The 23,195-nt window shown below is 43.7% G+C and overlaps 1 protein-coding gene across 1 annotated transcript in view; it reads right to left on the bottom strand.

Moving 5' to 3' along the window:
* Positions 1-23,195, bottom strand: part of LOC123770247 (uncharacterized) — a 206,576-nt gene that overhangs the window by 118,924 nt on the left and 64,457 nt on the right. Inside the window, 2 exon segments of the mRNA XM_069339627.1 lie at positions 6,909-7,892; positions 20,411-20,593. Coding sequence (XP_069195728.1) covers positions 6,909-7,892; positions 20,411-20,593 — 1,167 coding nt within the window.

Genomic DNA, 23,195 nt, shown 5'->3' with positions numbered 1-23,195 from the left:
CCAAACTCCCACAAGAGAAGGACAAGAACCCCACCTACAAAACACAGCCACCTAAGAAGGGCCAGAAGGATAAAGGAAGGACCACCAAAAAAAACCACACTGCCGCCAAGAAGAAGCACACAGGTGGAACACCATCAATGAAGCCACCTGATCACCAACAGAAGGCGAGAGACTTGAGACTGAGCCTAACTAGTCCCGCCATGGACCAAACAAGCCGAGGAAGAGGCGGAGCCACGGGAAGACCCCGTGTGCAACCGAGCAAGCAGAGCCGGAAACCCAAGCCGGCAAAGGAGGAGATGGAACGTCTGCCGGACAGAAAACTTCCCAACGCCAGCGAGCATGCCAGGAGACCGGAGACAATGGGCCCGACAGAGACTCTAGAGAAGGGACACAGAGACTCTGAAAATGCCAACAGGCAGGAAAAACCAGGAATCAGAAATCCAAACCTGGCAATAGGAGAGCCAAAAGGCACAAACAAAACACACAATGTGTAGGATAAAAGGAAGCTAAGGAACGAAGAAGGCAGGCAGCAAACGGGAATGAAAGGCACTCCAACAACACAGTCGTTGGTCATGTCCCAACACAAGACCAAACTGAAAAAAGGCAAGGTTCGCCACCAGACCAGCACCCGAACCGAGGGGTACGAGTGAAGATGAGAGACAACGGGAATGAAACCACACATCACTGGGAGACAGAAGAACCAGAGGGGACAACAACACCACAAGCAAGACCCTCAGAGGAATGAGAAGAGAAAAACCGACCAATGAGCACAAGGGGCACACGTGCCAGGGGACACAGGTGCAATGGATGCCCAATGAGCAATAGAAATGACAAAAAAGAAAAATAGATTCCAGTGTCAGAGTAGGAGACAAATGGAACGCATGAGAAAGGGATGTGGTGGAGGCTGACCCCACACACAGCGTCAAGTACACACACAACAGAGCCCAGTAGGCTCAGGAAGCCATACATTAGTCGAACGACAGGCAAGAGGAGACCAAAAACCCCGAGCTCTACCCCGCAAACACAACTAGGTGAGCACAACGAGGCAAGCACAGAGGCCATGTATATGGCAGACGAGTGCCAGGCGGGCAGGACTGAAGAAAGAGAGCTCAATCCCAGCAAGCACAACTAGGTGAGGACAACTAGGGGAGTACAGAGAATTCAATGCACCTAGAAAGGCTAAGCCATGCACTGCATGATAGCAAGGAATGAGTGACCCAGATAACACCACTGTAACAACACAAAAAAATGAAGGCCCCAGGAGGAAGCACGCAACGGCCAAACAAAATCCCAACACACATCCTCAGGAACAAAACCGCATCAAAATCACCTCATAACATCTTGACACAGTCACATGTACCTCATCACATTCACCACCACCATTGTACCTCGTAACCTGGTGGAGGTGGAGCCCCGGGACTGACTCAAGCATGGGTTGGACATGCATACGAGTGGGACGAGATGGATATAATCAGGAGCTGCCTCGTATGGGCCAATAGGCCCCCAGCAAGCACCTGGGTTCCAATTTTCTCACATTCATACCCCAAAACCAAGAACCAACGCCTGGCCGAAAGAGACGCCAGACCGCAGAAACTCACCTGCAGAACGTAGGTACGAACGTGTCATGACACAACGTAGCAGAGAAGATGCCGGGAGCACCGCCAGGGAAAGAAGGCCAAAGCTGCACAGGCAGGAGAAGAGCAGGCTAGAGGCACCCCACACCCATAACACAGGAAAACCCCGAAGTCTACCCAACAGCTGCAAACCAGAACACCCCAGTAGCCACGGGGCACGGACTGGAGAACGGAGAAGAGCAGGAGGCGAAGCACCCAAGAGAAAAGGATGCAAAACACCAGCCCTAGTGCACACATCCCATAACCAAAGCAAACTCCCACGGTGCATGCGCAGGACACTGTGTCCGAACCACACAACCGACTCGGTGGGAAGGCACCAACTAGGACTACTTCACAAGAAAAGTAGCCAAACAGACTGTGGCCCGAGTGATTCGCCCAGGAGAAGAACCAACCCAGCTCATGGGAACAGGAACCAAAAAGTAGTAAGCAGCAGCATACATAGCCGGCTTATTCAATGAAGACAACGAACCCAAGCGGCAACCCAATTGGGCTACAATTAGCCCAAGCAGGCATCCCGGACTAGGAGCATGCAAAGAAAACGAGCAGTGCCAAGACAGAGCACGGAGACATTAACACTTTCGCGCTCTCGGCGCTAAAAAAAAAACCAATACCCCAGATGCTTTCGGCACTTCGCGCGCCTATGCGGTAAGACCGAAAAAGTGTACACTCTTTTGACTGTCCTGACAATAATTGAAGGCGCACATATTTAAATTTGGTATCACTGTGTTCGCAATGAAATTGTCCATAAGAGCATACCTATAAAATGCCGCCCAAGCATAAGGAGTATCAACACCAAATAAAAAACTATGCAGATCACTCACCGAGAGCGCCAAACAGCAACAAAATGTTTCCACTTTCTTAATGGTTGCGAAGCCTACAGTTGTCCTACATCGCTAATTTTGGTATCATTGGAATCGCAATAAAATTCTCTACACGGACATATGCATATGAATGTTTAATATAGGTAATTGCCCACCTGCAAGAGTGTGTGAAGTGGAGAGTAGTTAGCCGCGAGCGCACTGGCGAAAACACAGGGGGGAAATCATGCTTGGAAAGTTTATACGTTTCCTGACCCTACTTTTCTATGTATGTATTTCTTTTTTATACCAATGTGTTCGCAATAAAATTTTCTATAAGATGAACTGTATAACATTGGTACAAAGCATGTGTAAGAGAAGCGCCAAATATAGAACCACGTCACTCAGTATGCGTTCGCGGCAGAAACGAACGCATTGTTTTCGTTCGTTTGATGTTTGTCATGTTTATACTTGTTGAAACATTTTATAATTTGTATGAGAGTGATCGCAGTAAAATTCCCTACACAGACATATACATAACACATACAAATATTTCCTACGTGTTGGATATATCAACGGCTAAAGGGAACCCACTGCCACACGCTCGCCACACCCCCAAACATACTTTGTGTATTTTTTTTTTTACTCATAGAAGTTTATGTGATATAATATTCATTCTGGTACCAAAAAATTCGCAAATAAATTCTCTACAAAACAAAAGTATCCCCATCCATTTCGGTTAAAAAATGGAATTTATAGAAATATTTTTTCGATTGACGAGAAAAGTAGGCAGTTATGCGGAATCGTAAGAAAAACCAGTGACGAGTTATCTCTAATATAAAGCGCGAAAGTGTTAACAATAGAACGAGATAGGACCGAAAACCCAGAATAAGCACGGAAGAGGATCAACAAGCCCTAGAAAGGACCGGAGGGAAGCGACACCAAAAGACGACAGACGTTCCAATAATACGGGAAGTGGTGAAAAACCTTCCCGAACCTTCGAAAACACACAGAAGCAAGCGCAAGTCACGATAGCACAAAGGCATAGTCGCACCCAAGACCAAAAGTCATGCAGAACTCCAAGAGAGGGGAACATGACGGAGAAGGCCCATCCCAAGAAAAGGGGGGAATAACGGAGAAGAGCACCCATTGACAGGACGGAACCAACTGACTCAAGGGATAGCCCCTCAGTCTGGGGCTCCCCCTTCCCGTTCTAGGGAAGGGAGGAGCTGTGCAGACATGTGGCGCGGCTCGTGTGACGTCATGCTCGTTTGCTCGTTTTCAATTGGGGAGTCCTGTCCACTCGTTTATCTATTTTCGTTGTTTTAACCAGAATAGGGGTTTGTTTTGGGACGTTTACCTTTCTGGGTGCATGTCCCGGTTGACGCAAACGCCTCTTGAAGGTCATCTCTTGCAACAAATCCAACTCTGCAACAAACCGGGGTGGGGTCCCATATGGTGCATTGAATCGAAGTTGTACTGTATCTGACATGAGAATATGGAAAAGCAGTGGTGTAAGAACTGTTCCCTGATATACAGAGCTTTTAAATGCACTTGGACTCGATTTTATTTGTTTGACTGTTACTGTCTGTGTTCTGTTCGACAGAAAATTGAGTATCTACCATCCCACTTTGCAAGTTATTTCCATTGACCTCATTTTGTGTGCCATCACTCCATGGTCATATTTATCAAATTCCTTTGTAAAGTCTATGTATAATACATCTGGTAGTATACATGGTAGCCTGGGATTCTCTCGGATGTAGGTTCGAACCCTCATCACGGCCCTTGTGGATTTGTTCATTTGTTGTTTATATTATATGTGCTTTCTGTTTTTCTTCTAATGCCTCGATGATTTTGACATAGTGGTCATGTAGCTGTGAGAGGCATGATCTTCCTGTTCTAAATCCATGTTGGCCTGGGTTATGGAGGTCATTGGTCTCCATGAAACTGGTGACCTGACTTCTGATCACTCTCTTAAATACTTTCATTATGTGGGATGTTAGTGCAACTGGTCTATAATTCTTTGCCAATGCTTTACCCACCCCTTCCTTGTGTAGAGAAGCTATGTCTGCTGATTTAAGTGCATCTGGTATCTCCCCCCGTGTCCAAGCTCTTTCTCCACACTATACTGAGTGCCTGTGCTACTGGCACTGCATTTCTTTATAAATATTGAATTCCATGAGTCTGGACCCGACCCTGTTAGGCCCATAGCACTCCATGGATGATGTGACCTAGTAGATGGTACCATCTCAGCATTGTAGCTTCAGGGAGCCAATAGGGGCTCCCCCAGAAATATAAATGACTCAAATATATCCAACCATTTTTGACATATAAGGAAAAAGAAACAAAAGGAAAAACCTTAAACGAAGCAAAGTATCAGAGATACCTAGATGGTACCTCACTCTGTTGCTGAGCCAAGACTGCAATGAGCAAAACCAAGGACTACTAGAAACCCTTACAAATTGAATAAAGATAAAACAAACAGGGCAATTCATGTGCATACAGCATACATAGTTACATAATGTATAACAGAAACTTGTTGGCCTAAACTATATGGAACTGTGTGCAATATACACCAAATTTCAGAATACAGTACACAAAGAAGGTAAAATTTATTTAAAATGTACTAAGTGTTGCTATTACATTAATCTATATGTTATAATTCAGCCCATCCTCCTGTTTTGGTAGTACAGTAGCACCTCGATTAACGAGTGGCTCTATCTACGAGCATTTCGAGTAACGAGCGAGCCACTCGCAGAAAATTTGTCTCTATTGACGACCTTCACCTCTATTAACGAGCAAAACCACATGGTGCTTCCTAACGTCTTGTGGGTTCTCGCAAATTCTCGGATGCCTCCAACGCCAGTGTTGTTGTTTTATTGCGCACGACAAGCATCCCTCTACATTTATTTGTGCTTTTCTTTGGTTTTTTTTTGTGGTTTTGTGACTACAATTTGTAACGCATGATGTCGCAAAAGAAGCTGTTTGCTAAAGATAATGTTGTCAAGAGGAAGAAAGACACAATTACTGTGGATTTGAAAAAGGAAATTATAGCAAAGCATAAGTGTGGTGTCTGTGTGACTGATCTCACAAGGAAGTATGGCAGGTCCCCATCAACAATTTGCACCATTAGTAAGGGGATGAGGAGGTAAAGGAGGATGCTGCCTCTTCCAGTGAGATCAGGGAAGTGTTGGGAATGTTTGAAAAGGGACCGCATTCTTGGAAAAGCATCACCATGATAAAGCAGTGACAACCCGGCGTGTGAACATGTTTAATGACAATTTGCTGTCTCGTTTTAGGAACATCCTAAAATAAAGACAAAAGCAATTGTCAATAGGTACGTTCTTTGGAAGAGTAAGGAAAAGAAGAGTCAGTAATAGTGAACCACAACCCGGTCCCAGTGGGGTGAAATTCCCAAGGAGAGAGAGCCCGTCTGACTCAGAGGTGGATTCTTCTTCCACACCATAACCCCTCTCCTCATTCCCACCTCCCCATCGTCTTCCCACCTCCCACGAGAGCGTCACCAAGTTTTGTCTTGGTTTCCGCATAGGTGACACAGGCTGGAGTCTCGAGAAAAAATATTTGTATAAATTCCAATTTCTATCCGACCTACTTGGGGATAGTTTACAAATGTTCGCCATGAAATTTACGTTTTCTCTAATAGCCAAAGAGCTTATTTGGGAGAACGGCATGGCAGTGAATCATCGTGGTAAAACAATTGTATTATTAACACGACAAGTATAATCGACGTAGTTTTTATATTTGTTGCCGGTCGAACGATCCTTATGTGACGTTTTATACTTATGTTCTTCTAGAACATTCTATTGCAAACACATTGGTACAAAAATGAAATACGTACATCAAAAATTAACGTCAGGACAGTGACAAGAGTATGCACTTTTAAATGTTGCTTCTCGATTGGCCGAAACGCTAATCGCACTTGGGGAAAGTTTTTTTTCATTTGCCAGAACGCGAAAGTGTTAATCGAGGTGCCACTGTACTTATAGTAACTATGAAGACCATAGTATATATACTGATACAACAAAATTATAAAGTATAAATTGCTACTATTGAGTTGGACAAATCAGAAAATTATTTTCTACTTATGTTGCAAAGACAAGCTAAACTAATCTAACCTAACCTTCCTAGGCCTAATAGACAATATCTGAGGCCTAATATAGTATATATGTATGCTATACTAGGCCTAGGAATATTTAAGTTTGTTTTTTAGCTTCATTTTTTCTGACTCTATAGATTGAATATTACAAAGTTCTACAACTGTTTAGCATGGCAATCTTTGTACTATGGTGCACATAATTGCAAAAACTACTATCTAAACAGGAGAATGAATTGTATAATTTTAAATATCCTAATTAGATTTTTTTTAGCCCATTATGTATGGGAAAATGTGTCTAATGAAAATTAGTAAGTTATGCCATTAACAAATAACATATTTAATGAGTTTACAATAACCTACCTTATCATGAAGTTGCATATGTTTTACAAAGTGGTTTTCTCTCATACTCTTGTAGGAGCAAATTTTACATGAGAATTTGAATTTCACTTCCTCACTACAATGATCTTTTAATAGAGCTTCATGTCCTTCGGATATACTTATTTCAGGTTCACATATCATCTTATCATTTTCTACATCCATATCTATGCCTTCTTCCTCCTCCTCCTCTTCTTCCTCATCCTCCTCCTCCTCTTCCTCTTCCTGCTCCTCCTCTTCCTCATCTTTCTCTTCCACCTTTTTAACAAATACATTATCAATATTTTCCTTATTATTAGAGCCTTCCATGCCTTCACACCCACTGAACTGGACCCCTCTGTCATCTAGGGACTTTAACACACTATCTTTTGTTATGGAGGATAAAGTCAAGTTCTCATTAGTTTTGTTAACCACCACTGACTTATTGTAATTTATATGACTAATTCCATGGTCCCTGATTTCAGGATTATTTATATTACTTACAATAATTGTTTCATCACACTCTGGCTCAGTCTTCAAATCTCCTAAAAGTATCTCTACCTTTGGGTTATGTTCTTGAGAGTTTAGATAATTTTGCCTTGTCAGTTTTTCTTCAACATCTTTTTCAATTTTAATATTACTTTCCAACTTTCTAGAAGTTTGATTTGAATATTTGGTAAATATTCTATTACTGAAACTTCTCAGTAATGGTATATGCTGCTTGTCAGTGTTTCTAAATTTAGAATTAGTCATCAAGTGTTTCCTTGACTTTCTTCGTTGTGGGCGGGGCTCTGGAGATAAAGGACGGGAAAGGACGGAATGGTATCTACGTGCAGAACGGTCAAGGCCCAATGAGGAAGCATATCGTGCGGTGGGTGGTGATGGAATTAACTCACACATTACTCCAACCTCGCGTGTTCCAGTTAGATCATCTGTCTGAGGTGAAGGAGGCAGTCCTCTAATTTTTTGAATTTCTAAAAGAATCATGTCCTGAAAAAGCAAATCTATATCAATATATTTTATTGCAAAGATAACACACTATAGTACCAATAACTCTTTAATATAGAATAACACTTGAAATGGTTAGAATGCCAAAAGAATATATATATAGGAGCAATTAATTATGCAGAATTTAATCAAAACACAATTGGAGAAGGTTTGGGCAACCAGCTGTCTATCCTCTGTTGCCATATCAGCCTCTGGTTAATGTTTCTAGGCAGTGCTAGGCATTTGTGATGTTGGGTTAGCTGATCCACCACCGATTGTCTCCACATTTACTGGTGTCTCATACCTGCCTTCCAGGTCATTTCCTCTTCTTTTGTTCCTTCTATATGAAAGAGTTAGCTCAAAATGTCACCAATGGAACCCTCCCAGAAATATAGTTTTGAATAAAATGAAATGCCTCTTTCTAGCAGGTCCCTTTTCACTGATGCGCTTCTTCCCTGTAGTGTTCCAGGACCATTGTTTGGGTGATGCTGAATGACTGGGGGATGGCTGAATGGCACCTTTGGGTCTCTGGGGCTGCCATACAGTGACGAGTAAATGGCGAGTAACTAGCAGTTGGACCTAGATGTGTGTGTACATAGTTTGCATGAAGGTTGCAAATATTATCCAAGCACTTACTTGTTTTAGTGCACTCTACCAATCTGGAGGTCTTTCTTTTGGTACTGTGCTTACCTTTCATTGACTATGAAGAAGTGAGATCTAGCTCTTCATGCTCTGCCTCCTAGCCATTTATACCTGGCATCCTAATTATCACCCTGATCATTTAAGTTTCCATTATTTATTTTTCTTAAAACTTGGGAATGGAATTGGTTTCAACAGTCTCTTCCTTCAATGCATTCCACGGTGGTGATCTTGTATCCCTAGACTTCCCTATGTCTCTACTGAGGAGGCTAAATTCTGGTCTTGGTCTCTGATGATGATGAGAATGATCTCTTTATCCTGGTTCATGATAAAGAGCGTGGTGTGATATCTAGGTTATGGAAGGTTCTGGAAAGTCAGCTCTGGGATCCACCCAGATAAAAAAACAAAAAACCAGCGTTGAATGTAATGAAACGCCATTTTCTGGGCGAGACCCGGAGGCTCCCCAGAGCTATAACGGGCTGATGTGAATATATTAGACCATGGCAACAGTCAATCGAAGAAGTTCTAAGCCTACCGGGGACCAGAGCCAGAACCTGGCTCCCTCAAGAGAGGCACGAGGAGCAATGGCCTAAAGACACCCCCGTGTAATTGGAAGTAGTTTTTGTCTGGAATCTACCAGGTCACGCACCCAGAAAGGTAGGAATGTCAAAACAAACTACTGCTGGCCAAAAACTTGCAAACCGAAAGCCGAAAAAGCAAACAGAACTCCCCAATCAAAAACCCGGGAAACAAACATGACGTCACCACAACCCCCCCTCACCCTGAGGGGGGCGGGGGTGGGGGGGGGGGGGTGTCCCAGACCTCCACACCGACAACTCTCCCAGTTCAGAGGCTCAGTATCAAAAACTCAAAAAAACGTCGACCAGAGGGAGGAAGGGAGGGATGCCGGGAAGCCTCCAGGTCTCATCGTCGGCGGTGAGACCCGACGGTGAATCGGCGTCGACCGTCCATTCCACGGAAAGGGGAATGAACCGAGACAGGCCGTCCGCCAGGATGTTTGACACCCCCCTGAACACGAACCACCAGGAGAGCCAAACCCCAAGAACTCAGCAGACGAGTCACCCGAAGCGACTAGCCCCAAAGAACCAAGGACCGCATCGAACCCCCGCAGTTCAAGCAATGAACCACCGGGATCAGTTCGAATGGAGCCGGATCGTTGCTCCTCGAGCGACCCGAATCCTCTGAAACGAATGCCACACCGTCACAAACTCCTGTGCCGTGCTGTGAGCTCGACGGAAAGACGGACCCCACCGACCCTGGCCGGCCTGGTGAGCACTTGTCACAAAACCCCAGCCGAGAGACGAGGCATCCATGAACACATTCAGCGAGGGCTCAGGGAGGCACCATGGCACAGAACCCGGAAAAACCCACAGAGGAAGCTGGTGACGCAGCAGCCGACGCAAGGATCCCGGGATCCAAACCCATCGATCGTGAGAGCAGCGGAAGGGACGACCCCGAAGAAACCAGAACATCTGCCGAAACTAGATCCGACCCGATGGGTAGACCAGCACGGCGAAGTTCAGGCTCCCGCACAGCCACTCGAACAACCGACATGTGACCCGTGTGCCCTCCAAAAACAGCCGGAGGCGGGACCGCAGCCGCAATAGCGTCGCAGGAGGGAGTGACAAGGAAGCTGTCCGAGAGTCCCACACAAGCCCCAACCAAGTCCAAACCTGAAAGGGAACCAAATGGGACTTCCTCCAGTTCACCAAGAACCTGAACCCAATGAGCTGATAAAGAACCATATCCCTGGCGAGCAGACAACACGGACTGGCTGGGAGCCACACCAGCTAGTCATTGAGGTAAACCAGAACCCGAACCCCTACTGACGCAAACAGGTCACCATGACCAAGAACCGAACTCGGGGAAGAGTTGAACTCATAACAAAATCGTACAGGGAGGGGGAGAGAAAAACCCCTTCCCCTGTAACAACAAGCCCCACACTGAGGGTACCAAACACCCACGCAGGGACCAGTGGGGCCCAGGCATCCCAAGTCAACTCCTCCCCAGCCTCGGAATCCTCCACGTCAGGACCCGGGGCCGAGCAGTCCTCCAAACCCTTTGCCTTTGGAGAAAAAGCAGAGTTCACCGGAAAAGCAGGAATGAAGGGAGCCCGCTGGCATGGCCCAAAAGCTCTGGCAGGAGGACCAGGATCGAATGCTTCCACCGCCAATCCGGAAGGGGCAATCCCTGAAGCCGCCCGAGTCACACTACCAGTATAATTCAGCGGGGCAGCTGCGGGCATCCGGAAAGGCAACCAACCTCTCACGTTGCTGCAACTTAAACCATGCATGCAACGCTAAAGCTTCTTGCACCCAAATATCAGTTTCAGTGGACTGGGTGAGTTGGAGTACAAGCAAAGAACACCACTCGCAGGACTCTGGGTCATAGGTGACACTGACCCTAACAGGCAGCAAGGCGGAGGAAGACGGTGAGTGTCAGCCTGAGACATTGGGACAGAGCAACCTTGAAACTCGCACAAGACGAGGTGGAACTCAGAGGTCTCCTACATTGGACCACTGAGCCCCAGTGGAGGTTTCCAGGGCCCTTAGGCTGACTGCTACGGGAAGCCCAGGCGAGGTACTGCTAACCGGTTATTCCAGAGCTACCAAGCAAACAACTAAAAGTTGAACCCCTGTGACGTGTGCAAGTACGGGGGACTTGGAGGGCCACCAAAAACCTACTAGTGGTCCCACTGCCACACCTGGCAAACCCCCGCCAGGCAAAGCAAAACAAAAACAAAAGAAAAACCCCGCAAAAGCACAACATCTCCAGGTGAACAGAACCGGTTTCTATGCATATGTCAGACAGCTGCACAGTACCTTGCGCCCCAGCCAGCGACAAAACTACCTCCTGCCCAAGGGAAAACAGGAGTAAGAACAACCCCAGCTGAACCGCCAAGGACGGGAAATCACCGAGCAGCGACAGAACCACACGGAGGTAGCTGCTCCTGAACGGCTCATGGAAGACAACCCTGAAGCCGCAAAGGCAGTACTTACAGGGGCACCTAGGGAAGGTAGCCCTAGGTGCATGCAGCCCCAGTACTCTTGTGTTACTCCTAGCTCACACACCACTAATACAGAGCAACAACATGGCAATGCAGCACTGCACTAAGAGTGGTGCCAGAGCGATCGACGTTCACCATCACAACAGCCTTTGAACTGGGGGACAAGTCCGGCGTGGGGGTCTGAGACCCCTCCCCCCCCCCCGTTGCTTGTCCCACACAGCTCTCACCCTCCTCCCAACTCTGTATTCCCTCTATTTCAGCAATCTCTCCTGCTCTGAAGGGGGAAGTGAGTACTGAGCAGTACTCAAGACGGGACAACACAAGTGACTTGAAGAGTACAACTATTGTGATGGGATCCCTGGATTTGAAAGTTCTCGTAATCCATCCTATCATTTTTCTGGCTGTCGCAATATTTGCTTGGTTATGCTCCTTAAACGTTAGGTCGTCAGACATTATTATTCCCAAATCCTTTACATGCTGTTTTCCTACTATGGGTACATTTGATTGTGTTTTGTACTCTGTATTATGTTTAAGGTCCTCATTTTTACCTTACCTGAGTACCTGGAATTTATCACTGTTAAACATCATGTTATTTTCTGATGCCCAGTCGAAAACTTTATTAATATCAGCTTGAAGTTTTTCAATGTCCTCAGCCGATGAAATTTTCATGCTGATTTTTGTGTCATCTGCAAAGGACGACACGAAGCTGTGACGTGTATTTTTGTCTATATCTGACATGAAAATAAGGAACAGTAGTGGTGCAAGGACTGTACCTTGAGGTGCAGAGCTTTTAACATTGCTTGGACTTGATTTTATCTGATTGACTGTTACTCTTTGTGTTCTGTTCGACAGGAAATTGAGTATCCAGCGTCCTACTTTTCCAGTTATTCCCATTGACCTCATTTTGTGAGCTATCACCCCATGGTCACATTTGTCGAACGTCTTTACAAAGTCTGTGTATATAACATCTGTCTGCATTTTGCTTTTCTTCTAGGGCTTCTGTGATTGTTGACATTACATTGTCATTTTAAGGTCAATGCAATGGCCTGCTACAGCTTTATCTGATGAGTTTTTTCAACAAAACTTTGCAGTTCTTCCCATACTTCACACATTTTCTTAACCCATAAATGGCGCATAGCTATATACCATTTGACACCCACAGGCGCATACCAAAAAAAAAAAAAAAAAAAAAAAAAAAATGATTTTTTCTTCCTAACCTGTTAATTTGTGTTCACTGATCACGGGAAAAATAATAAAAAAAATCGTAAGTGGCATATATTGCCCAATATAGGGCGGGGAATTCTGGCAAAAATCAGGCGCTGACTGAGCGTGCGTCCCAGGCGGTCTGTTGATCACCAGCTGTCAGGCCAGAGTTTCCACAATGAGATAATTACCTAATTATTTCAATGTCTCTGATTGATTTTTCGTACTTTTTCTGCTGTAATATTATTCAATAGTGTGTAGTGTGATATATTTATATAATAAATTGAGTGAATCATCGCTGTACTCAAAAATATGGTGTGCATATTGTTGATTCAATTATGTTCATCAAACAGTGAACAAATACTTTGTCGGTTATTACACTATATACACAGGTTATATATAAGTATCTGCATGTTTTGTTCACCATGACGAACCACTAAGTTGGCATGCTGAGTGGCAGTGGCAGGCAGTGACTGGCTGCCACTCCCTCCCTCACCTCACCTGACTTGCCACCATTCTCCACCCACTCCATTCTCCATACTGTTTTTGCTTTTATATACAGAAGTTATATATAAGTATTTACATGTTTTGTTCACCATAACTGTACATCTAAGCTTGTATGGTGAGTAAAGACGTAGCTACTCACACAGTCAGCTGATGGCTGCCGCCCTCAAGGCCAGACGCACTAATATTTCTCCTACAACAATACTGTGTGGTGTTATTACGCTATATACACACATTATATATAAATATCTACCTGTTTTATTCACCATACTTGTACAAGTAAACTGGTATGGTGCTCAAAGACCATCGTGGTCATCAGTAAACAACATGATAAGTCCTGCAGACGACGCTCCTCCCTCACCAAAATGGCGGCTCCCAACCTCCTACTCTCGCTGTTATCTCGCACTATACACACGTTATATATAAGTATCTACATTTGTGTTCACCATAGCAAACCACTAAGCTGGTATGGTGAGTGCAGTCAATTAAAGGTGGCCACACACACTCAAAAGACAATGCCACCATCCTCCCTCCCACAGCATTACTCCTCCCTCCATGGCGCACAGCGCCAAATATCACCACAATCCTGCTATTATCAGAACCCTGGTAAGTTTTATCACAGTCAGGGGTCTTCTGTAATAATATCATCGCTACATAATAGCATGAACAAGTATATTATGGCTTTTTTAGGCGATGCTGTGGTCACAAGCTGAACAGCAGTGCTGTGAGCTCATGCTGCGTGCGTCAGGCTTGGTAGCTCACTCAATACTGAGACCCCTAACACCCGGGAGTTTGGCCCACGATTTATTTAAAAAATGGCGTCTGTTTACAAGAGCCCTGATGAAGGTGTGGTGAACCCCGTGTATCCGCGGGCCGTTTAAATCTTGCGTAGTACTCCAAAGCATCACATGATGCGATGCGCAATTTACTGCAAGTCGGTCAAAGCATCATATGATGCGATGCGCAATTGAAGGGTTAATGAGGAAGGGACATCCTCTATACACTCACAACTATTTTCTTAGGTTGAACCTTACCACTGACTTTCTTGGGACCTATGGCGTGATATATAATAATCAGTTTTATGTTCAAAAAGCAAAAAATCACCGCAAAAACAAAATTTCTTATAGGCGTGATCGTCACTAAGCAGGCAGCTATAGTAAACTGAGGCAGGTCGGCCTGCATGACCGGGAACCATGCCTCGGTCGACCCAAACGTGTACCAACAAATATCGTTAGTCGACGACACTATCGTAAGTCGAGTCGCATTTTTCGATCAAATTTACATCATAACTTGAAATTATCATAAGTTGGGGCAATCGTAAGTCGAGGTGCCACTGTAATTTTTTTTTTTTTTTTTAAGATGCTAACGATACTGGGATGTAAAGGGGGTGACAGCTGTGATGTTGCAAGGCATTAACTTTTTTTGTAGAAAAAAGAAATTAAATTAAAAATAAAGAAGTGTCAAAATGGTTCATTCGGTGTTTGTCAAATAGGCTGCTCCATGTTTCTTAACACTATCGCTCTCTTTGGACATTGCTCGCGTCCACGTTTTTTCTCTCGAGTCCTAACTTTGGACAGGACTCGCGTCCACTAAAAAAATATTTGTATAAAATTTATTTTTTATCCAATCGACTTTGTGATAGTTTCAAAATGAGCACCATAAAATTTCCGTTCTCCTTGATAGGCCTATCGGCCTCGTGGGCCGTCGGCACACGGCGTTGACCTCGTGTGTTGTTGACATCCCTCGTGACCGGACCGCTCTCCCCTCGCATCCACAACGCGTGCCGTTTTGTGCATTTATATCTCTTTCCGTGTGTTCTCCAACCTCAATATACATTCCACGATGGATCCTGGTTAAGGGCCAAGCAGTTATACGCCAAAAAAAGCGAAGAATTCATACAAAAAGGACAAGTATGTTGTATAAAAAGTACAATTGAGTGAAGCTTACACCCTCAAAGATTCCTGGGTTATGTGATGAGTTATCTGATATTGCGTTTGATGTTGAAGGTGAGAAAGAGGCGAGTGACTTCAATAGTGATAACTTAAATTCTGAAACAGGTAATTATGATGTTTCTACGAGTGAGGAAAGTGAACCAATTGCCCCGCCGCCTCGTAACCGAAAGCGTACAGGTCCTGGATGCACCACACAGCCAGATCCGGCTAGTGCCTGGTCCATCAACAACACTCCACCAATTGTCAATGATTTCACTGCAACACCAGGCCTAACCATTCTGCCACCCATCACTGCACTGCAATGCAGTGCAGTGATGTAAAATAATCACTGATGAAAAGTGATGAAAAAAAGATCACAAGAAAAGTGATGTGTAAAAGACACATCGAACACTTTATGTAGGGCATACGTAAATCTGTGTATCTATGTATTTACGCATGTAGGTTAGCTTAGCATTTTAAAAGCACCGAATCACCTTCTGTGGTTGATTGTTCAACAAACCCTTGAACTATATGTTTAACACATCTCTAACCCTGTCCATGAAGGACAGAAGAAAATGTATATATGCTGGTTAGCATTGTAAATGTGTGGCCACGTCTGTGGTAGAAAATAATAATAAAAAAAAAAAAACTGCACTGCAATTCATTCAACTATTTCTGACTCAAACGCTCATTGAATATTTCACCTATGAAACTAACCTGTGTGCCACACAAATAATGCAGCATGCTACCGACAGCATAAGGAGGATGTGGGTGCCAGTCACCGTCAAGGAAATGGGCCATATATAGGTCTGTGCATGTTGATGGGGGTTTCCAGGCTACCAACCATGAGAATGTACTGGCAGACAAGCAGGCTTTGGCACGCCCGTTTCTTCAATACTTTCATGTCGTCAAAACGGTTTCAGCATATTGCAAAGTTTTTTCACTCATATAATAACAATTCCATTCCCATAAACAATAAAGACAAGTTGCTAAAAATTCGAGCAGCGATGGAATATCTGAAAACGAAATTTGCTACAATCTACGTTCTACAGAAACAATTGAGTCTGGATCAAGGCACGATGGCATAGCGTGGCCAGTTATCTTTCAAGGTATATAATCCCAACAAGCCTGAAAAATATGGAGTCAAACTGTACATGCTTGCAGAATCCATATCTGGCTACATATATGCCTTTGAAGTCTATTGTGGAATAGGGAAAACAGTAATAGAGACAGTCTGGACTGAGCCCCTAATGGACAAAGGTTATCATCACTACATGGATAACTATTATAATTCAGTCAACCTCACAGAAAAGTTACGTGAATGTCAGGTTTACACATGTGGCACCATTAGATTGCCACGTGGAACACCCAAGGAACTGCAAGTGAAGGCAAAGGGAAAAATGGCATTGGATACCACGATATTCTGCCACAAAGATAACACTTTTATAATACTGTGGAAAGACATACAAGTGGTATCCCTCATTACAAACTTGCACAATGCAGACACCAAGCAAGTTCAACGAAGGAAAAGAATTCGTAAACGTGATGGATCATCTTCAGTAGAACAGGTAACAGTCAACAAACCAACTGTCATTTGTGACTATAATCGCTACATGAAAGGTGTTGATCACTTTGATCAAATGGTCAAATATTACCAGTTTACCCGAAAATGTCACAAGTGGACAAAGAAGATGACGTTCTATTTTCTTCAAATGGCTCTACACAATTCCTTTGTTTGTATAAGTACTACACCAGTGATTGCAAGAAACTTAAGTTGCTGCAGTTTCAAGAGGTGGCAATGTGGTTACTTTTGAGGTGGGACGCTGAGGAGTGGCCTCTCACAACAGACACATGCTCTGGACATAAATGATGATGCCAGTACTTCTGATGCTGCCAGTCTGTCAACCCCGGGACCATCTGATGTGAGGCGGCCTTTATTCCCTTCAACACCACACGGCGAAGGCTCCTCATCTGACTCTGAACTCGAGACTGGTGTGACAGGCAACTTAAGACGCAACCGGCGTTACAGGAAACTTAGCCACAAGTCGTACTCCGCCCAACAAACACCCAAGAATTGTAGATTCACCGGAGCGTCTCAACAGGAGCCTCACACATGCAATACTTACCATGCAACAACGTCTAAAGTGTCGTGTGTGTTACAAGTCAGGAATCAGAAAAGACACCAAGCACAAGTGCAAAATGTGTGGAGTTGCACTGTGTGCTTCACCCTGCTACACAAAATATCATTGGAAGAGGGTATTTTGGGTGCAGAAGAAGTAATCACTCACAACACATTCACTCCACCTATCTTGAGGTTATCTTGAGATGATTTCGGGGCTTTTTAGTGTCCCCGCGGCCCGGTCCTCGACCAGGCCTCCACCCCCAGGAAGCAGCCCGTGACAGCTGACTAACACCCAGGTACCTATTTTACTGCTAGGTAACAGGGGCATAGGGTGAAAGAAACTCTGCCCATTGTTTCTCGCCAGCGCCCGGGATCGAACCCGGGACCACAGGATCACAAGCCCAGCGTGCTGTCCGCTCGGCCGACCGGCTCCTACCTAAGAAACATCTCTTGAGCAACTTCAGGCACATTTTCCTGAAGCAAGTGGAATGAATCACAGAATGCTCAAGTTGTTGTTCTACCGTAATCAACCCATTGGTAAGTACAGAAACATTTTTTTGAGTTTGTATAAATAAGATATTACAGTGTATATTTTTATGGTGTTGGTATTCACATACGTATTCTTCAATAGGGGCTAATATTCTGATTTCCTTGTAGAGCGTTTTATTGCGAAAAAATTTATACCAACATGAACAACGTAGAACAAAAAATAGCGTTATAAAACGATAATCTCCTTTATGCGTTTATCGGGTGTACTGGGTGTAAAGGGTGTGGGAATGGGTGGACTCTAGCGGGTAATGCTCTGGGGACTTTCGACGTGATTGCAGGTGGGGTGCGCACATGTTTTGAAGTTGATATGCATATGTTCGTGTAGAGAATTTTATTGTGAGCACAGTGATACCAAAATGAACGTGGTAGATCATGTTTTGACTTGACAATCATGAAAAGAGCAGCACCATATCCGCACTGTTTGGCGCGCACGGCTAACGAGTGACCTCGTTTTTTATTTGGTACTGGTCTCATGCATGCTTTAGTGACATTTTATACATATGTTCCTCTAAAACATTTTATTGTGAACACATTGATACCAAAATGAAACACGTACATCAAAAAATAAGGTCACAACACTGAAAAAAGTATACACTTTTCAGTAGTGGTGTAGCCGCTGTGCTGTTGGTCGAGCGGTAACGGGTAACACTTCCCTGACTTCCCACGTTATAGCGGGTGGGTCGGGACCACGATTTGGACTTGATATTCATATGTCCGTGTAGGAAATTTTATTGCGATCACAGTGATACCAAAATGGATGATGTAGGACAAGTTTGGAGGTGACAAACCTGAAAAGAGTAAAAACATCGCTGTTTGGCGCGCATGGCTAACGAGCGACCTAGTTTTTTATTTGGCACTGGTCTCACGCATGCTTTAGTGACATTTTATACAGATGTTCCTCTAGAACATTCTATTACGAACACATTGATACCAAAATGAAACATGTACATCAATATATAAGGTCACAACACTGAAAAAGAGTATACACTTTTCAGTGTTGGCGCTCGATTGCCCGACACGGCAGGCGCACAAGGGGAAAGTTACATGGTCGCCTGCCAGGAGCGCAATAGTGTTAAAAAAAAAAAAAAAAAAAAAAAAAAAACGGACAAATGAAACATAGGTTCGTTCAGTGTTTGTCCGGTAGGCTGCTCCATTATTGAGAAATAAATGAAAAATACAAAACAAATGGAACACATATGAAACGAAGAAAGAGTGTCATAATGGAGCAGCTTACCCGACAAACACTGATCAAACCTATATGGCGTTTGTCCGTTTTTCAAATTGTATCAACTATTTTTTTTTTTTTTGTAATAAACATGGAGCAGCCTACCTGCTGAACATTGAACAAACCTTTTTGACATATGTTCTGTTTTCAAAATTTTAAATTTTTTTCCATTTTTTTTACTTTTTTAAGAAACATGGAGCAGCCTACCTCACAAACACCGAACGAACCTTTTGCTATAAAAAAAATGCAAAACAAAAATTTAACAAATTTGAAGAAAGAAAAATGTCATAAAGGTTTGTTCAGTGTATGTAAGGTAGGTCTCCTGGTCTCATATGAGACAGGAGGCATGGCAGGATGTGCAGAATACCCCCATTGAAAAGCAGAGGTGCAACAGGTACTCTGAGAGAGAACTATGAACATCTGAGGCTCGAGACTGTTCAACACGCTTCAAATACACATAAGGGGCATAACTGGCCGACCCCTCACAGTGTTCAAGAGAGAACTGGATAAACACCTCCGAAGTATACCTGATCAACCAGGCTGTGATTCGTATGTCAGGCTGCGAGCAGCCGCGTCCAACAGCCTGGTTGACCAGTCCAGCAACCAGGAGGCTTGGGCGACGACTGGGCCACGGGGACACTAAGCCCCGGAAACACCTCAAGGTAACTTCAAGGTAAGGTAGGCTACTCCATTATTTAAAACATCAAATATCATATTGATGTTTTTTCAGTGATAGAATGGATTAATTTGATTTCCATTATTTTAAATGGGGAAAATTCGTTTTGAAAGACAAGCGTTTCACATAACGAGCTCGGTGCCGGAACAGATTAAATTCATCACTCGAGGTTCTACTATACTGACACCACCTGTCTTCCCTGACAACCAATGACACCACCTACGTACCTCCCATGATAACCACCGACACCTCCTGCCTTATGCGGTAAATATTTGTTAAGTTACCGTATATTTATGAGATTCTATAGTTTTTTCTTTCCATACAGTAGAGCAGGGTAGGCGGTGAAGCCTTATTTTTTTTTGAGGGGGGGGGGAGGGTCATCTTACGTGGCAAATATAGGCCTAAATCTGAATTACACCTCTATATTCTTGGGTTCGACCTATGGGCCGGATTGACTTGTGCAGCAGCATATACGGTATTTGTTTTTAAAATCATATGAAATTAAGAAAACCTAAAATAAAATACAGATTTATATACAAAGACAAGCATTAACTGTGCAACTATGTTCATAATCAGCATTTCTTAAAACTTCTCATGTCAAAAGTATTCAGCAGCACTAAGCATAATAAACAAAAGCACCTTACCCTGGATGCTAGAAGTTCCACCAAGGAACCTGATACAACTATTTGATCTGGACCAGTTTCAGTAACTCGAACACCTCTGGCAATCCCATGCTGGTGTAGGGTGATGAATATGCCATTATCTGATGCTAATCCCAATTCTGTTATTAGGTCTTTATGTACTGTAGCTTCCATCCTTTCAAATGGCTGAGAAAAGGAAAGAAATTTGCATTAGTATTTGGAGATAAAAACCAATACCTATTTGTAAGAATTATGTAAACTTCAGATTTTGATATTAATAGAGTGCATAGGGATCTTCAAAATTTGGATCATATCATCCTATACCAAATCAGGATTAGAGTATAATACACATTTCAGAAAACAGTGGAACCCCATTATCCCAAGCCCTGTTTTCTGAATTCTTGGGTTTTTCAGAAATGGAAATACTGTAACCCCGCGATTATCCGGGATTCGAACATCCGAAAAACGCCCTTATACGGCCAAAATCGTGAATGGATAAAGTTATCATAATATCCGGCCAAAATAGCCACAGGGACCGGATTAAAGCATGTTTTCTGCAGAAATTACACTATCCGGTCAGTCCCCCGGATAATCGTGCCTTTGTCCGTATATGAAAACATGAGGCGGGCCATACGGTATTAATCCCGTCTGCCCGAGACTCGAGGCACATGGTGTAGGTGGGGGTGGGGTGGGGGTGGGGTGGGTGGGTGGTGTCGGGAGAGAGGGGAGCGTTGGGAGGGACCACCTGGGGGGATTAGGGGGGGGATGGGGAGTGGCCTATACACTACAGTACAGTAATTACTATCAATTTTAGAACAATTCATCATAGCCAAAAGCAAAAGAAATACTAGTAATTATGTAATAAAAAATTCCATACAAGTTTCCTAAAAACAATTTGCACAGGCTGAAGTTTCCTTCAAAAATATATATTTTTTTTCCTCCTGGCGGCCTACGTAACGTGCCTCCTCCCTGCCCCGAGTGGACCCGTCCAGGCATGGTCAAGCCATGTGTTCTCTACCCTCGTGTTACACCACAGTGCCGCGCCATTAGTGAAATATTTTTTTAAATAACTTTTTTATTTTCATAGTAACTTTGAACATTTTTGGCCAAGACTATGTCTGGTAGCAGCATGAATCGTTCTGGAGGTGGAAAGAGGAAGAAGGTTGTCCTAACACTTAAGGACAAGCTACGTGTTATACAACTTTGTGAACATGGCCGGTCGACCTCAAGTGTTGCCAAGGAATATAATATAGGCACTAGTACTGTTTCTGATATAAGGAAACAAAAAGAGAAACTTATGCAATTCATTTCAACGTGTGAAAGTGAAGGTGCAAGCACTAGCAGAGGTTTTGTTAGAAAAACTATGAAAACTTCGACGCATGTGCAGTTGGATGAGGCTGTGTACAAGTGGTTTGCTCAGCACCGCACAGCTGGCGTGACAATTCGCGGCCCAGAAATACAAAATGCTGCAAGCAGGTTTGCTGCATGCCTTGGAATAAAGAATTTCGAAGCGAGTGAAGGGTGGGTTGCAAGGTTCAAGGGTAGGCACAATATTGTGAAGAGGAAAATTGTCGGTGAAAAACTGAGTGCCGATGAAAGCAGTGTAGAACCATTTAAACGTAAATTACGAGAATATATTGTGGCAAATAATATTTATTCGTATCAAATTTATAATGCAGATGAAACTGGGTTGTATTGGAGGAGTTTACCAGAAAAAACTCTAGCAATGAGGAGTGAGGGTTGTGTGCCAGGACGTAAGGTTTGCAAGGACAGGCTCTCAGCCATGATGTGTGCGAATGCCGACGGCACAGACAGAATCACGTGTGCAATTGTTGGCAAATCTAAGAAACCAAGAGCCTTGCAACATTGCATGGACAGACTGCCAGTGAAATATTATGACTCAAAAAATGCATGGTTTACACAGGAGATCTTTCTTTCCTGGTTTCATGACGTGTTCTGCAGGGAAGTTCGTGCCTATCAAATTAAGAAACTCAAAATAAGGCCAAGCGAAGTTCGGGCTTTACTGTTGCTTGATAATGCGCCTGCCCATCCCAGAATTGACACGTTAACCTCACATGATGGCAAGATAATGTGTATGGCACTTCCTCCTAACACAACCTCTCTCATTCAGCCTATGGATCAGGGAGTTATCTGTGCTACAAAGAGGTTGTACACCAAAAAAATGCTAAACGAAGTTTTGGTGGTTTTGCCTCTTCCGGAAGATATTGAACTCGGTGTGGATAACAGGGCTAAAAAAAACCTTCAGAATTTGAAGAACTATACAATCAAGGAAGCCATCTATAACTGGGCCAAGGTATGGAGTGAAGTAAAGGAATCGACTTTGAAAAATTCCTGGAAAAAACTCCTCACGTCTACGGTCAGAAATGATGAAGAAATGGATTTTGAAGGATTTACAGATGAAATCCATGGAATGTTTAGAAATGCCGGCAAAAACTTAGAAAGACAGGATGTGGTTGATTGGCTTGAACAAGATGCCAATGATCCAGGATATGGTGTGATGAGTGAAGACGAGATTCTACAGTCTATTACTGGTGAGGTGGACGAAGAGGATGAAGAAGGCAGTGAAGAACTAACACCAATGACCACGAAATACAGTACACTCATGACGTATGTTGACGGATTAATAAATTTTTCATCAAATTGTGCTCATCCAGAGGTTGGAAACATGTATCCGTACCTTAGGCGAACAAAAGAGCTGATCATACAACTGGCCAGTGAACACAGAAGGCAAGCAACACTTGATTCATATATGGTACGAAAATCAAAC

The sequence above is a fragment of the Procambarus clarkii genome, chromosome 42, assembly GCF_040958095.1.
Source record: "Procambarus clarkii isolate CNS0578487 chromosome 42, FALCON_Pclarkii_2.0, whole genome shotgun sequence".
Taxonomy (NCBI): Eukaryota; Metazoa; Arthropoda; class Malacostraca; order Decapoda; family Cambaridae; genus Procambarus; species Procambarus clarkii.
This window is presented reverse-complemented; position numbering and strand designations above follow the sequence as displayed.